Source organism: Hakea prostrata, chromosome 3, assembly GCF_041222555.1.
Source record: "Hakea prostrata isolate BN-2017 chromosome 3, UWA_Hpros_2, whole genome shotgun sequence".
Lineage (NCBI taxonomy): Eukaryota > Viridiplantae > Streptophyta > Magnoliopsida > Proteales > Proteaceae > Hakea > Hakea prostrata.
In genome coordinates, this window is record NC_142602.1 from 7,845,052 (window position 1) to 7,859,807 (window position 14,756).

The 14,756-nt window shown below is 40.2% G+C and overlaps 2 protein-coding genes across 5 annotated transcripts; one reads left to right on the forward strand and one right to left on the reverse strand.

Annotated features, from left to right (window-relative positions):
- The first annotated feature begins 3,664 nt into the window (after positions 1-3,664).
- LOC149020540 (uncharacterized) lies at positions 3,665-8,166 on the forward strand. Of its 4 annotated transcripts, none has more exons than XR_016172219.1 (4): positions 3,665-4,156; positions 4,657-4,737; positions 6,868-7,225; positions 7,391-8,166. XR_016172219.1 is itself a non-coding variant. In XM_089148713.1 (4 exons), exons 1-4 carry the CDS (start codon positions 3,842-3,844, stop codon positions 7,641-7,643), a joined length of 789 nt encoding a protein of 262 aa, XP_089004839.1. In that variant the 5' UTR covers positions 3,665-3,841; the 3' UTR covers positions 7,644-8,161. The 4 variants fall into 4 exon arrangements, 2 of the variants coding, with proteins under 2 accessions (XP_089004839.1, XP_089004841.1); XR_016172220.1 differs by having other exon boundaries at positions 6,868-7,206; XM_089148713.1 differs by having other exon boundaries at positions 6,868-7,007; positions 7,391-8,161.
- A 632-nt stretch (positions 8,167-8,798) lies between these two features.
- LOC149020541 (spermidine synthase) lies at positions 8,799-13,772 on the reverse strand. Its single transcript, XM_089148712.1, has 10 exons — positions 13,639-13,772; positions 13,267-13,514; positions 11,378-11,454; positions 11,170-11,292; positions 10,008-10,112; positions 9,749-9,821; positions 9,548-9,619; positions 9,256-9,451; positions 9,034-9,151; positions 8,799-8,939 (listed from the first exon to the last, which is right to left on the reverse strand). Exons 2-10 carry the CDS (start codon positions 13,484-13,486, stop codon positions 8,874-8,876), a joined length of 1,050 nt encoding a protein of 349 aa, XP_089004838.1. The 5' UTR covers positions 13,487-13,514; positions 13,639-13,772; the 3' UTR covers positions 8,799-8,873.
- Between the last annotated feature and the right edge of the window lie 984 nt (positions 13,773-14,756).

Sequence of the window (14,756 nt, forward strand, 5' to 3'; positions counted from 1 at the left end):
AAGGAGGGAAGCCCGAGTGGAGTCCGAGACTCCAGAGAGGAAAATAGTAGATTTACTGAGATTGACACGGAGGCCAGAGAGAGATTCGAAGGAGGAAAGAGAGGAGACAATGGTGGAGATAGATTGGTGGTCAGCCTTGGAGAATATCATAAGGTCGTCCGCAAAGGCAAGATGAGTAAGATTTGAGGATCTGCACTTAGGGATGGGAGAGATTAGGTGCAGGTCCGTGTTAGATTGAAGGGTGCGGGAGAGAACCTCAAGGGCAAGGGAGAAAAGGTAGGGGGAAAGAGGGCAACCTTGGCGGATTCCCACTCTAGAAGGGAAATAGCCAGCAGGGGAACCATTGGTGATGATGGAGAAAAGGGGGGAAGAGATGCAAATCTCAATCCAATGGACAAAAGTCGGAGGGAATCTCATAGCAGAAAGGACCTCGCTAATGAAATCCCAACGGATAGAATCGAAGGCCTTATGGAGATCAACTTTCAGGAGAGCGGCCGGAGAGTGGGATGACCTATCGAAGCCCCGGACAATTTCGGCACAGAGGAGAATATTATCCGAGATACTGCGACCAGAAATGAATGCAGATTGGTTGGAACTCACCAGAGACGGGATGACCTTCTTAATTCGGTTAGCAAGAATCTTTGAGATGAATTTGTAAATGACATTGCAGAGAGAGATGGGGCGAAAATCAGTGAGGGAGGAAGCCCCAGGCTTTTTGGGAATGAGACAAATAAAAGTTTGGTTAATGGAGGAAAGCTGAGAAGGATTGAAGAAGAAGCTGCGAATGGCAAGGACAAGGTCGTTGACGATAAAATCCCAGGTAGACAGAAAGAATCCCATACTAAAACCATCAGGGCCAGGGGCCCGGTTGGCTTTGTGGGAGCGGACGGCAGAGATGATTTCATCGGGGGAGGGGATGGATCGGAGAAAAACTTGGTCTTGAGGAGAGACGAGTTTGTTGATCAAATGAGGAGGAAGAGAAGGGCGGGCTGGGAGAGTGGGAGGGGAGAGAAGTGTGGAGAAAAAGGAGACAACCTCATTCCTAATGCTAGATGGATCCGAGATCCACGAACCGTCTCTTGAGAGGAGACAGGGAATGGAATTGAAGTTGAGCCTACCTTTAAGGGAGCGATGGAAATAGGCTGTATTGGCATCCCCAAGGTCAAGCCATTTAATTCTCGCCTTTTGCCGAAGGAAACTTTCCTCCTGGGAGGAGAGAGAGGAAAGGGAAGCGGTAAGCACTCGCTCTTCCTCAGCAAGAGAAGGGTCCGAAGGGCGGTCCTGGAGGAGGAGCTGGACCCTAGAGAGATTAGAACGGCAAGTGGAGACTTGAGAAGAGATATTTCCAAAGGTGGAGGAGTTCCAGGATCGCAAGGCGATCTTGGTATTTTTGAGCTTGCGGGCCAAAGCAATGAGAGGGAGGGAATTGCAATGCACCGGCTGGCTCCAGGCTTCAGCGACAGTGGGGAGAAAGGAGGGGTTGGAAGTCCACATGTCAAAGAATTTGAAGGGCTTAGGGCCAAATGAGAGCGGGTCAAGGAGGTGAAGGATACAGGGAGAATGATCAGAGAGGCCAGGAGAGGAGAAATTGACATGGGAGGCAGGGAAGGAGGAGAGCCAGGATTCATTGACCAGAAAGCGATCCAACTTAGAGGCAATGCGAGCATCTCCAGATCTCCTATTATGCCACGTAAGGAGGTGGCCAGACCAGCGGAGATCAGAGAGACCCGAGTCCTCAAGACAGGAATTGAAATCATCCACAGCCACAGGGTCCGGGCGGGAGCCCCCCACCCTCTCATGCGAAAACCGGACAATATTAAAATCACCACCGACCCCCCAGGGAGCCCCCCCCAGGGAAGAAGCCAGGGAACGGAGATCAGACCAAAGGGGGGAGCGCTCAAGAGGCCTATTGAAGCCATAAATAATGGTAAGGAAGAGAGGGGAGGAAGAAGGAGAAGAAAGCTGGAGGTGCATGAATTGAGGGGACGAGGAAATGAGGGAAACCTGGAATTTTGAGGGGTCCCAGAGAATCCAGATGCGACCATTAGGGGCGAGATTAGAATTAGAAAGGAAAGACCAAGAAGGGGCTATTGATTTGGCAATCCGAAGGGCATTGTCTATGTGAATGTGGGTTTCAATGATGGCACAAAAAGAAGCCTTCAAATCACGAATGGAATGCTTGACTTCAGCTTGCTTAGAAAGGGCACTCAGCCCTCTAACATTCCAAATGAGAATACTGGACATAGCTACTGCTGAGATGGGGAGAGGGCCTCTAACTGGCTAGAAAGGAGCGAAGCAGCAGTTGGGATGGGAAGAGGAGATAGTTCAGGGGCTTCACACGATGGGGAGTGCAAAGGAGATGGGGTTTCAAAAATACTCGGGTCAATGGTGGAACCATTGCCAGGGGAGAAAGAGGCAGAAGGGCTAACCGGGACAGAAGGAGCGGGAGGAGAGTTCTGGGGACAAAGAGGGTTGAATGGCGTGATGCTGATGGGCGGAGAAGGAGGATAATGGGATGGGTTCAGGTCGTTGGATAAAGAAGAATGGGTTGGAATATTAGTAGGTTCATGGGTTAGGGTATGGGTTGGGCCAGAGGGTTCAAAAGGTTTAGAGATGGGCTGGCGAGAGAGAGGGTTCAGTGGTGGGCTAAGCTGTTTTTGATTTTGGAATTGGGTTGGACCAGGGGCTTTAGGTGGTTTAGAGATGGGCTGAGAGAGAGGGTTTAGAGGTGGGCAAACATGTTTATGATTTTGGGATTGGGCTGGACCGAGGGGTTTTAAAATATTGAAACTGAAGCGCAGATGGTGAGAAATGTGGCCGTCATGAAGAGAAATGGAAATACAAAAAGGAAAACAGTCGCCCCCGAAATGTTGTCTGTGTCACCAGGCACCGACAAGTCATATCATTTGAATTTTTATTTTTGTTTAGTGTCATATTCATGATTCATCAATGTTGAGCTTGTGTTCGCTTGTCATCCCTGGGTTTTTTTTCTTTTCCGAAAAGGTAGCTTTTTATATATCTGCGCAGGTGGATGTGAACCCGGGACCTCCTTGTGGGAGTGCAGGTCCATTTGACTAACCCATCATTGACTATCCACGGACTTCTTGCAGACACCATGAATCCTATTTAAGATCCAATGACAGAAAAAATTCAAGAACAACGGTTAGATTTCACCCAAGACCTCTACACTGAGAAGTATGGATCTTTCACTATTGTATGTATAGCAGGATCGTTACATCTCTTGTGGACGATATTACATTTTCAGTATTTATAAAAGCACTGGTACAAAAAAAATATATACATACAGCAGTGAAAATTAAGAATAAAAAGAAAAAGTCAAGGTTTGGGATTACGATGGTAGAATTTCGTCGTCACCGGCAAGAGAGAGGCGTAGTTTTCGGAGTCTGGATCAGCTCCCCGTCGGGGTAGCACAATGTGCTCCCCCCACGCTTCCTTACCACAAACATCAGTGGGGCCCACGGTGAAAAACACTTTTTGAAAAAAAAATTTTTTTTTTTTTTTTTTTTTTTTTTGTCCCACTGGTGATGTTTGTGGTCAAAAAGCCATGTGTGCTCCCCGGACGGGGAGAAAATCCGGATTCCGAAAGTAGTCATAGTTAGAAAAAAGTAATCTAAAAATCACCTCTTAACAGGTTAATGGAACCCACGCAAGATAATTAACCACATCCGACCTGCAAAACATGGCGGAAGCCATTAGATGACTACAACCCTGACGTCTATGGTTTCCCTTTCCCTTTAGCGAGTCTAACCAGGGAAGCTGTTGCAGAAGGGGGAGCAGAGGTGGGAATACGGCGTGAACAGGAAGCTTATGCGAGAAGCCCATGCCAGGCCCCGGTCCTCATATGATGTACACCTTGGGATCTGGGGTGGGTCTCATGAGCATCTCCCATGGACGATTCAGCCCTCATCACTGCCTCGTTTATGCTCTAAATGCCTTCTTGGGTCCTGACCTTGGTTCCTTCTCTGAGTGGCTCACTTCCACTCTCGGTGTTGCCAGGAGCTTCGGTTCTCTAATCATGGATACAATTCACCACCCTTTTTATTATGTTCTACTCCTCGGTCTTCCTTTGTGTCTCTTTTATAGTTGGCTCTCCCGAATTTTACTCCAAAAAGGAATTCTCGACTCTTTTTCTGGGGTGAGTTATACTTATACTGTCTTCTTCTCTTTGTGTAGAAATAAGAAGCTTCTGACTTTCCTTTTTCTGTCTAAAATTCGGAAACAACTAAATTGGGGCTTTTCGATCGAACTTGGTCTCTTGGTTTTTAGCCAGTCAACGGCGTTTGCCCATTTGCCCATATGTTCTAGCTGAAGATACCTAAATTCCTTGCTTTTAAAAGTAAAAATTGTGTGTATTTCTAATCTGTTCTCATCACTTCGATTCTGGGTCAGTGCATTTGTCTATTACGGGATGCCCTGCTTCATTGAAGTTGATAGGACCAACCGGCGCTTTGAGATATTTAGGGTGAGGGATATAAGAGCTTGTGGAACTATCTGGCTTATTATAAGGCAGTGCAGTGCAGCTACATCATACTCAGAATTGTATTTTTGGAGCTAAATGTGATTTTGTAGCTTTTTTTCATGAATCACTTCTGAATTAACATTTTTGTCTTCTTTTTGCATTCTTACTTGCTGCAGGTATCACTAAGTAAAAGGCAATGTCTGCTTTTACTTTCTGCAGGATCTCTATCACATTTTTTCTTGGATCATTTATTTGAGGTGAGATCCTGCCCCATACTCCAACTTTCCTATACCAAATGTATTACATTTAGAAGGAAATTATCTTCTGCTGTAGATGACTAAGAATGGCATGATTATAAGTCAATTTTAAAGTATTTTGAAATCCTTTTTAAGCAGCTTGCAATAACTTTTGAAAATAACACAAGACACAATCAAAGAAGGTTAAAGCTTGTCACTTCACCATTCTGGTGACAACATAATGGAACCTCTTTAATTCATTATATGAGGAACAAATCAACAAACAAATATGAAAAGTGTAATACAAAAGAAAATCATATATGATACCTTCTGTGTTTTAGATAAAGCCTATGTCATGGGATACATGGAAGAAAACCATACTCATTTCTGTAAGGTATTATTGATTTTCAATAAGATCTTTTCATGGCAGTAATTATACTAATATCTATAGAACTCATACTCAGCTTTAAATAGACTTTCTGCTGAATATTTCAGCATTTACTCCTTATTGAATGGTTATTCTCCTTCAAGATACTCAGTCAATTTGTTAGTTAGACATGGAGGGAAACCTGGTTGTGGGTTTTGCAGCAATAACTCAGTAATTCAAAAGGCCACCTTCTATGTAAGTCAAACTGTCTATATTGTGAGCACTGGGTTAGGGATCAGTATTGGATTTCCCATTGCTGAACATATATCAGTGTCAGCTATCAGCGCTACCAATTATGGGGTGATTGCGTATCAGACCCAGAGTAAAAAGGTAGAAAAGACAAACTCTTTTTGTTGAAAACCTTAGGGGAATCTATCTGATCTGGGCTGATCCAGATCGCTATCGACTAGGAACAATCCTGTATCCCATACTGATTCCTCAACAGTGATTGAAGGTGCATACACTGACATATATCATCTTTGTACCTGGATACTGGAAGACAACTGAGCTTTCAAACTCAGTTTCCTTGTTAGTATCTCCATTCAATGAAAAAGAGTCAGTAGACTCAACTCATCCTTACCCTAAACAAATGGGTTGGCTATGTGTTTTTTTTTTTTTCCTGTAAAAGAGCACCTGCATAATTATGTAGGAGTAACTATTTAGTTAGATTTTGTTCTTACTGCTACATTTGTAATGCCCTGTAATGATTAATGAGTTATTCCCTGTATATCTGGTGAAGGTGTTCTATTGAAGACTAGAAATCCATCTTAAATTCAACATTATGCAACAGATAGACTGAATTAGCCATTTACTTACTGGCTAATTGATTACCTAACTTTAGGACGACGTTTTGCTTTTCATTGATTAAAAGCAAAAGAATTAAGGAGTGATTGACAGCTTAAATAATGTTCTACCGATAGAGATATCAAGATGGGAATGGTTGGCTCACATTTTCAAAACCAATTAAGGGCCTGTTTGGTTACATGAATCCAGAGATTTCAAATCTCTGGATTCATGAATGCGAGATTTATACCTGTTTGATTGTGAAAATCCCTGGATTCATGAAATCTAGAGATTCATATTTTTACACTAAAAATGTGAATCTGTAGATTTATGGGTATGAGGTGAAATCTAGAGATTTCATCCCTACTATAAAAACGCTAAACATTTTTGTATTCACAAAATTACAGATGAATCCATAGATTTCATCCACATGTTCAGTTAACCAAACAGTTAATTTTATAAATTATGACTCCATAGATTTGAAATTTCTAGATATTTAAATCTCCAGACTCATGTAACCAAACAGGCCCTTAGAGGTTCTATTGGGCATGTATCAAGTACTCATATTATATTAGGATCTCATGCTCAACATCTTCCACATCCAAGATCCAAAAGATAACTCCTCATTCCACTGCTGCAAAAGGGAGGCTTTTAACTAGAAATTCTGATGCTTGTCTGGGGAATACCTCTTGGATCTCTTGAAATTGCATTTTCACTCACTGTCAAAGTTCTACTTTGACATAGATTGATGAAATCATCTGGTCAGTGTCTTTTCTTTTTCTAAAACCTTGAAAGTTTATGGAAATGCCTCACAGTGATGGGCTATATATATGACATGAATCGCCTGTGACATGAGTGCAGGCGACTCTCTCCTTGGCCTTCTCCACTGTTCATTGCTTTTATTAAAAAAATTAATTGCATGCTATGATCTAATTTCACAGGAAAATGGCCATTCCACTATGTATACATGGATATTGAGCACAGGCTGGTGGAAAGGTCAAGCTCCCGTCAATCCTGATGCTGTTATTGTGGTTGGATTCTTGTGCTCTTCCTTAATTGGAGGGTTCATTTACATCAACAGGTGTAATCTTCAGATATTGCATGTTTTCCTTGTCCTCCATTTTCTTTGGGTAGAGTTTTCATCCAATACGTCATTGTACTGCTGCTTTGGGATTTCATTTCCAAGTGGGATTAATCCGTTCTCTAGCTTATTATCGGTTGAAAGAAAGAGAGAGAACCAGCAGCAGCTGCAGTACTAAAACAGCACAACAGCAGCAGCGGTACCACCACCATAAACACGTATACCACACATAGACACACCCACACCCACATACAAAAACACACATGCACGCACACACACACAGACTCCCTTAGGTTATCTAATCAGTTTATGATAGATTTCATATTCTCAATATATTACCATCAAGCTTATTAGAGCACTTTGTTCTGTTCTCTTTCCTGCAGAGTGAAGCCTGTGAAGTCACGAGCACAATCTAGTCAATCTATTAGACTTATTCTATCCATTGCAAGCCTGTATTGCCTGTGGTGTGCAAGTCAAATATATTGGAGGAATCCTTCTCAGCCAGCGATTGGTGAGGAAGCAGATCTGGGAGTTCTTGTATTCCTTGCTGTATATTTCTTTCTTCCACACTCTCTCTGTGTCTTCTCAATGAATTTGAGAGGCTACCATGACGTGACGGAGCAGCTTCCTCTTTGATAGACTATCAAGTCTTGAAGATGAGCATCTTTCCTCCATATAAGATGCCTGCATTCGTCAATAACCCCAATATTCTTCTCTGTGAAACTGTAAGCTTGGTGGGCTGAAAGATAGTTCCTTTTGTCTGAAGGCAGCAGTTGTTGAGATGCTCCTTCCTCTGTTGAGTGTATGTTTAGGTTGACACCCCTCCCCTGTTCCCTTCCACGGTTTTCTTTTTGGTGGAAATGAAGTTCTTCTTTGATGGTTAAATACTTAAATTCAAAATTGAATTAAACATTTGTCACAAGTAAGGTCAAATGAACTTACGTGCAACCTTTAATCAGAGACAAAAGCAATCCCCTAACAGGAGCTCCATTGCCTATCTGCCGCAAATGCTATGAGAACGAAAATTGATTACAAGTGTACGAGTTCTATTTTGAGAATGAGACTGCATATCATTCAGGTATAAGAGATAACCCTTGACTAATCCAAAATGGTGTTTTTAATTTAATTTTTGAATCAGAGTTTGAGTTGATCTGGAGTCATTCTAAAGGTTACCCTTAACGATTAGGAAATATCGTTCCAAAGCCAGATGCTTGCAACTGTCCATCAGAACGAAAATGAGTCGGCTAGTAGGGATGAATTTCAGTGAAATAAATACCTTAGTTTTAGTTAATACATTTCAAAATAACCTAGTAATTGCTTGCTTTTGCAAAATTTATAGCCATGAGTATCAATGATGCCCGGTAACTGTTAACCTGGTAGAACAGATAATCTCTCATGCCTCTCAGGTTGTGCGTTACTAGACATGGAGGAAGCTCTCAAATTAATATGGTTGACAAGAAAAAACACCACTGGTAGTAACAGACGTATAAGTTGAGGTGAACCTTTACCAGCAAAGGCATATAGACTCCAGCTATAACGAAGCATGACTGATGCAACATCTGATCACAACAATGGTAGGATTCGCAAAGCCAAATGTCTGGATCTTAAAGAACATATAATAGCAAAATGCTTTATCAGAGCATTCAGCAATTCCATGTTTCTTTGCTGGGCTCATGAGAACCACAGAGAGTTATGTTATTAGCTGAATAAGTTGTGATTCCAGCCTCAAATTGCATTTATTTATTGATAATATTTAGGTCTAAATTAATTCGGCAGCCCAAAACAAAATAAGGACTGTCTCGATGAGGAAGATCGCAAGAACTACAATAGTTAAGCACTACTAGCCTATGTTCTCGGAAGCTTTCCTTAACTGGCTTTGGAATCTATCACCTTCTTTGCGAAAGATGGCAAACAGAAAGCCGCAGAATGGATCTGAAAGAAAAAAATAAGGCAAGAAAAATTATCATCTCAAGTAAACCAGTGAAAGACAAAAAAACAACACACAAGAGAAATAAGACGAGGCAACCTCTGAGTTGTAGAACTTTAGTGGTCCTCTGCTCCCACATGCATCTATGGGGTTCACTGGATGCTTGAAGTCAACTGGTGGTCCCTCGGTGGAGCAAAGCATGAAACCAATCACTCCACTGTAACAAAGAGCAAGCTTGAAAATCACATTTCCCATTGAAAATACCATGTATAAATGTATGTACATGTGCTCTGCCTGTTTGTGCGTGTTAAAAGACATTACCTGGGATATGTAGGAACTGTCGTCCAAGCATAGTTGACGGAACCTTTGAATATCTGGCGACAGTTTGAGACGATATCTTGAATGATGTGCATGTGAAGCCATATGCTTTCTGCTTGGGTACACACGACTCCTCCTGGGCGGAGAGCATTTGCTACCGACTGAAAGAAAGGCTTCTCAAAAAGCTCTTGTGCAGGCCCTGATTGATGTTGAACATCATGACACAAACAACCTTAAAAAATGCCATAAAATTTTTCCAAGAAAAGCTGTGGCCAAGACAGATAATGAACATTACCAATTGGATCTGAAGAGTCCACAATGACAGCATCATAAGTACCTTCAGGAACGCTTTTCAAAAATGCCACTCCTGCCGGTAAAAAAGTGCAGGAAAATAAATAAACGTACAAGCAAAATTATTCTGTGAAAGAAGGGCTGAGAACAGTATAATAGTCAATTTGCAAGAAAAAAAAAGGGTAAGACACAACAAATCATATACCATCGCCAACATGGAGGGTCACACGGGGATCCTCATAGCCAACTGCTACGTCTGGAAAAAATTGCTTGGAAACCTGGAATTGGTTAAACAATAATAAGTTATAGCTTTGGAATGATCGTGAAGGCAGTCAACCTCTTGGGGGAGGAAGGGGACAAATTGAAGTGCTTCTGTGATCAAATTTACAACACGTAGTTACTTCATACAAGCACTATAAATTGGTAGAGAAAAGTGAAGGCTAGAAAGATCATTAGTTACTCACATCAACAACCATTTTATCAATTTCACATATGTCTATCTTCTCAACTGAAGAATGGCGAGATACTTCTCGTAGGACACCACCATCTCCTCCACCAATGACCAAAACCTGAAGAGTAAAGATTAAACTTGACAAGTGAAAAAAAGGAGATCAAATGCAGAATCTTTCAGGTACACGGAGAATGTGCTCCAATTTCATTCCTGGTCCATATAAACTTTGCCCAATAACATTCACCTACTTCCACAGCAGAAATCAATAAGATGCTTTGCCAAAAATCATATTTGACAAAGCAAAGTTCTGGCAGAACTGTCAAAAGGTATCCATACAAGACCGAATTGCTTTTACTAATTCGATTAGAATTAAGCAAGCAGGACAAATCAACAAAAACAAATAAAGGCTTTTCCATAGACTTGGAGTGAAGAGGACAGATATCCCTCCCAACTTTCTTCTTCTCAGCCCTTGGTTTTTGGCCAGTTAGCCAAGTTGGAATGCTGAAACATTATTTGGTCCTAGGAATAAGGAACAATGTAGAGACTTCACCATTTAAAAAAGCAGCATACCATGTCAATGTCATGGCATCCTAATCTTGTCATTACCTGCTCACACTTTTACCAATATTCATCCAACATTCTAACTGTTTTTGTGTATATTATGCATGCACACCATAAGAATATACTATAGATTCAACCTCAATAAAACAGCAAAGTGACACACTTGATAAATTTCAGAAAAGGGTCATCACAATGCAACATTGAGCACATCTGAAATGAACCTCAATAAGTCTCAACCAGGTTTCACCATCTTTCACTGCCCAAAGTCCGACATTAGGAGAGAAATCCAACTCCTGACTTCAAAACCGATTACAACGGATCGCAATGAGACTTCTATTTCGGGAAGAAATATTTAACTTCCTTTTTCAACCTCTAAACCAACAAAAAAAATGCAAATGTGAACAGGCCCCTAAGAACAGATAAGGCAACTCATCAAATCAATATGAAAAGCCATCTTATTAACTCAGTACACTATTAAGACTAATATTTCCTAATCCATCATTTGTTTCAGAAATATTATAACAGCTAGCATTATAGCTAGCTAATGCCACAAATAGAACTTGGGGAAGAAGGAACAATGTGTGGGTACATCAATCCAAGAAGGATAAGAATACCTTCTTTGGGTTCGGAATAGAACAAAGGGGAAGATGAGTGATCATTTCTTGATATGCACATTCGTCCCTCTCCGTGAGCTGAATCACCCCATCCAAGACAAGAACCTTCCCATAAGTAGATGACTGGAAAAGAAAGAACACCAACTTAGATAATTAAAATCAAATTCAAAATGTTAAGTAACAAAATACAATACACATTAGACAATACCTGAAATACCATAACATTCTGGTAATCAGATTTCCCCTGGAACAAGATCTTTTCGACCTTCAACGAGTGTGCTTCTCCTGCATAAGAGTAAATGGTAAATAAAATCCTTTCTGAACTTCTCTTCCACCTTCATCTCCACTTGATGGGTAGCAAGGACTTCCCTTCCACCCATTAAGAGGAAGCATATATATTTGCTCATCATAATCAGTACAGTGAGCAAGTAAACAAAATCCCAAGAACCCATTCATAAGACAAAAAGAACATCCCCGCCCCCCCCTCTCTTCTTAAATTTATAACAAGAGTACAGTAAGAAATACCAAATATATAGAATACTTCCACCAGAAAGTGGGCATGTGATAGTTTAACCCTACAAAATAAAATATTCTTGACTGCTAAATTTTTTTGTCAAGCTATTATTCCCTGGATAAAGAGTCCAAAAGTCACAAAAGTTCCTGAGCATTCGTATTGATGGTAATAGACGTACTTAAGGAGAACAGATATTCCAAAAGAAGCTTTGAAGATATAAAGCACCACAACAATAATAACTAGGTGCTTCCTATCAGCCATAGATCTCTATCAATTGATTGGTCCAGCAATATCTCATGTGTTTTGAGTAATTGTTTACATAAAAAAGCATGTACAACTAACAAACAGGATTGCAAGAGCACTTCTAAGAGTCCATGCAAGTCAAAATTAATAAATAGGAAGCAGCCTAAACCCAAAAACAACAGAGTTGCACAAAGAGAAATGAACAATTCAATGGTACACCAACCTCTCAGACTCCTAAATTTTCAAGAAGAGAAAAGCAGGTCTCTCTCATGGAAGGCATCTAAAACTTATAAAAGACGTAGCACAAAGAAAACAATATTATTTTTCAGACTCATGTTAGATTTAAAACTTATTTACTTATTACAAATCTCGAGTTCATAGAAAATGGATGGCCTTCAAGTGACAACTACAGGAATGGGGAAGCAACAACTGATTTTTATTATAATGAGAAAGTAAATCAACCAAAACAATTAACAAATCCCAAAGAATTGCAAAAGGTTTATTGAAGAAATAATACACTAAAATATTCAAAAGATACAGAAATTGCTAATTTCTTGAACCTGAAGTCCTTAACAGAGTGATCTGTTACATATCTAATCAATAAAATATAATGCAGCAACCCACGGGGTCTGTAGATAATTGAGAAGCTCCCAGACGCTTAAAATAACAATTAGCCAATAGACAGACCCTGAGGGCTGAAATATAGTCATAAATAGGAAACCAAGAACAAAGCATCACACTTAAAGCAGAAAACAAGTAAAAGTTGCACGCAGAGCATCAACACCGGGGCTACTCATCAGACCTGGCCAAAATGATTACACCCATTCAGGGTAACAAGGATAGCAAACCACAGCTACTATCTCCATGACACCCAAAAGGGAGAAAAGTATCGAATCATTATCCAACATGTAAAAAAACAAAACCCCCTAGCAATTATGCTCACAATCAATACAAACAATGCAGAGATTCCAGGGGAAGGGGGAAGGGGGAAGGAAACGATCTCCACAAAAAACATGGAGATCAGGAATAAGGAAAAAAACCCCTGTCTTACAACTAAAATAGAAGAAATGGTAATCCAGAGGATAAGATTCGACACTAAATCACCTGGTCGTAACAAAGGCTCATCAGGACATACTGAATTACCCACAGAAGGCAATCGAATAACTGTATATTTTACTGTGCATGGAGTAGAATTACGGGCAAAAACGGAGTAAATACCAGTGACCATAACAAAAACATTCCTAAAATGTAAAGAAGAATGCAGAACCCATTTATCAACACAAGAACCAAGAAACAGATCAAAAAGAACGAAACAAAAGAAGAGTCCAAGAGAAACCCACCAGGCCACATTGGACTAATTTCAGAAAACCATCCAGGGATAACAGAAGAGATGCAATCGGGCGCTTTACCGCTCTCCATCTCCACAGATGCGGAAGAAACAGAGACGCCGTTCTCGTTGTTAACAGTCACGGCTTCAACTTCTTCTCCTTCTCTCGGCCTTTTAACGTGCAAATCAGACGAAGCTTTCGGAGCAGAAGCAACGACACTGTCTATTTCCATGGATTTCGAAATTTTATTGTCTATTTAACTGCAAGAAAACCCAGAGACTTACAATGATTGTGGGGACTGGGAAGAGATAAGATCGTGAAAGAAGAGAAATGAAAGCAAAAAAAAAGAACAGTATGAAACGAAACGATTGGGGAAACACCCACACTCCCTGGAGCAGTGAAGCACAGCTACAAGAACGAAAACGGAATCACGATTCACAAGCGAAGACGCAATTATTACAATTCAAGTACACGATATTATGCATATATCTTCATGGGACTCCTACAAATATTAAAAAAAAAAAAAAAAAGGGCAAGGGGATTGCCAATAAAGCAGATGAATGATAGAACGCTCAATTAGGGTTCAGACCTTTGGGGCTCTCAGTGTCAGAATTCAAAATCATCCTTGATATTCCTTTATTTTACATAATTGCCACTAACTGATTGAACAGCAAATCCGGATTCGGATCCGGATTTCTTTTGGGGATGATTACCCTATCATCCTCTTTCCTAACAACAAAACAGAAAACCTATCCCCTACACCTTTGGAAATTATTATGCTTTTTTTCTTTTCTTTTCTTGTGGTAAATTCTTTTAGAAATTACATTTTTTTCCTTCTCTGGTAGAACTTTGGAAATTATTAGTTGAACCTTAGATTTCATTGAAGTTACTGATATCCCTATTATCTCAAAAAAAAAAAAAAAAAGTTTAAAAATAGTTACTAATATCCTCAGTCTCTGCTAGCTAATTGATAATATGATATTTTTCATATTTTTAAAAAAATGCAAATATAATATTGGAGTGTGTTATATTTTTTGTTTTATTTATATTTAACTATTTAAAATCCAAACTCCTGTTGGTCCAACATGTGCTCTCCTATTGGTAAGCAGTTTGGTCCACTTAAGTAAGGTTTCGGTATTGAAACCTTATAGATGCAAAAAATTCCCGCTAGAAGACTCATCCACTCCAGCTAAATGTTCAATTCGAGTGGAACACCGGATTAGTCAGGGCAAAACTTTGGAAACCGGGATTGAAAACAAAAAAGAAAAAGAAAAGAATAGCACATGTTGGATCACTCATGTCCAATGATAAAAAAAAAAGTATTACCTAGTTGTAATGGTCATACTTGTGTTAATACTCATATAAATACTCCCTTATTGGTCCTCGACATTCTCGCAATCCGATTGGTTGTTACGTGTTATTTATAATAAATTTTGTTGTAAATAATTACTATTCATGGAGGGGCTGACTTCTACCGAAAATAAAAAATGGCTTAAAGTAAT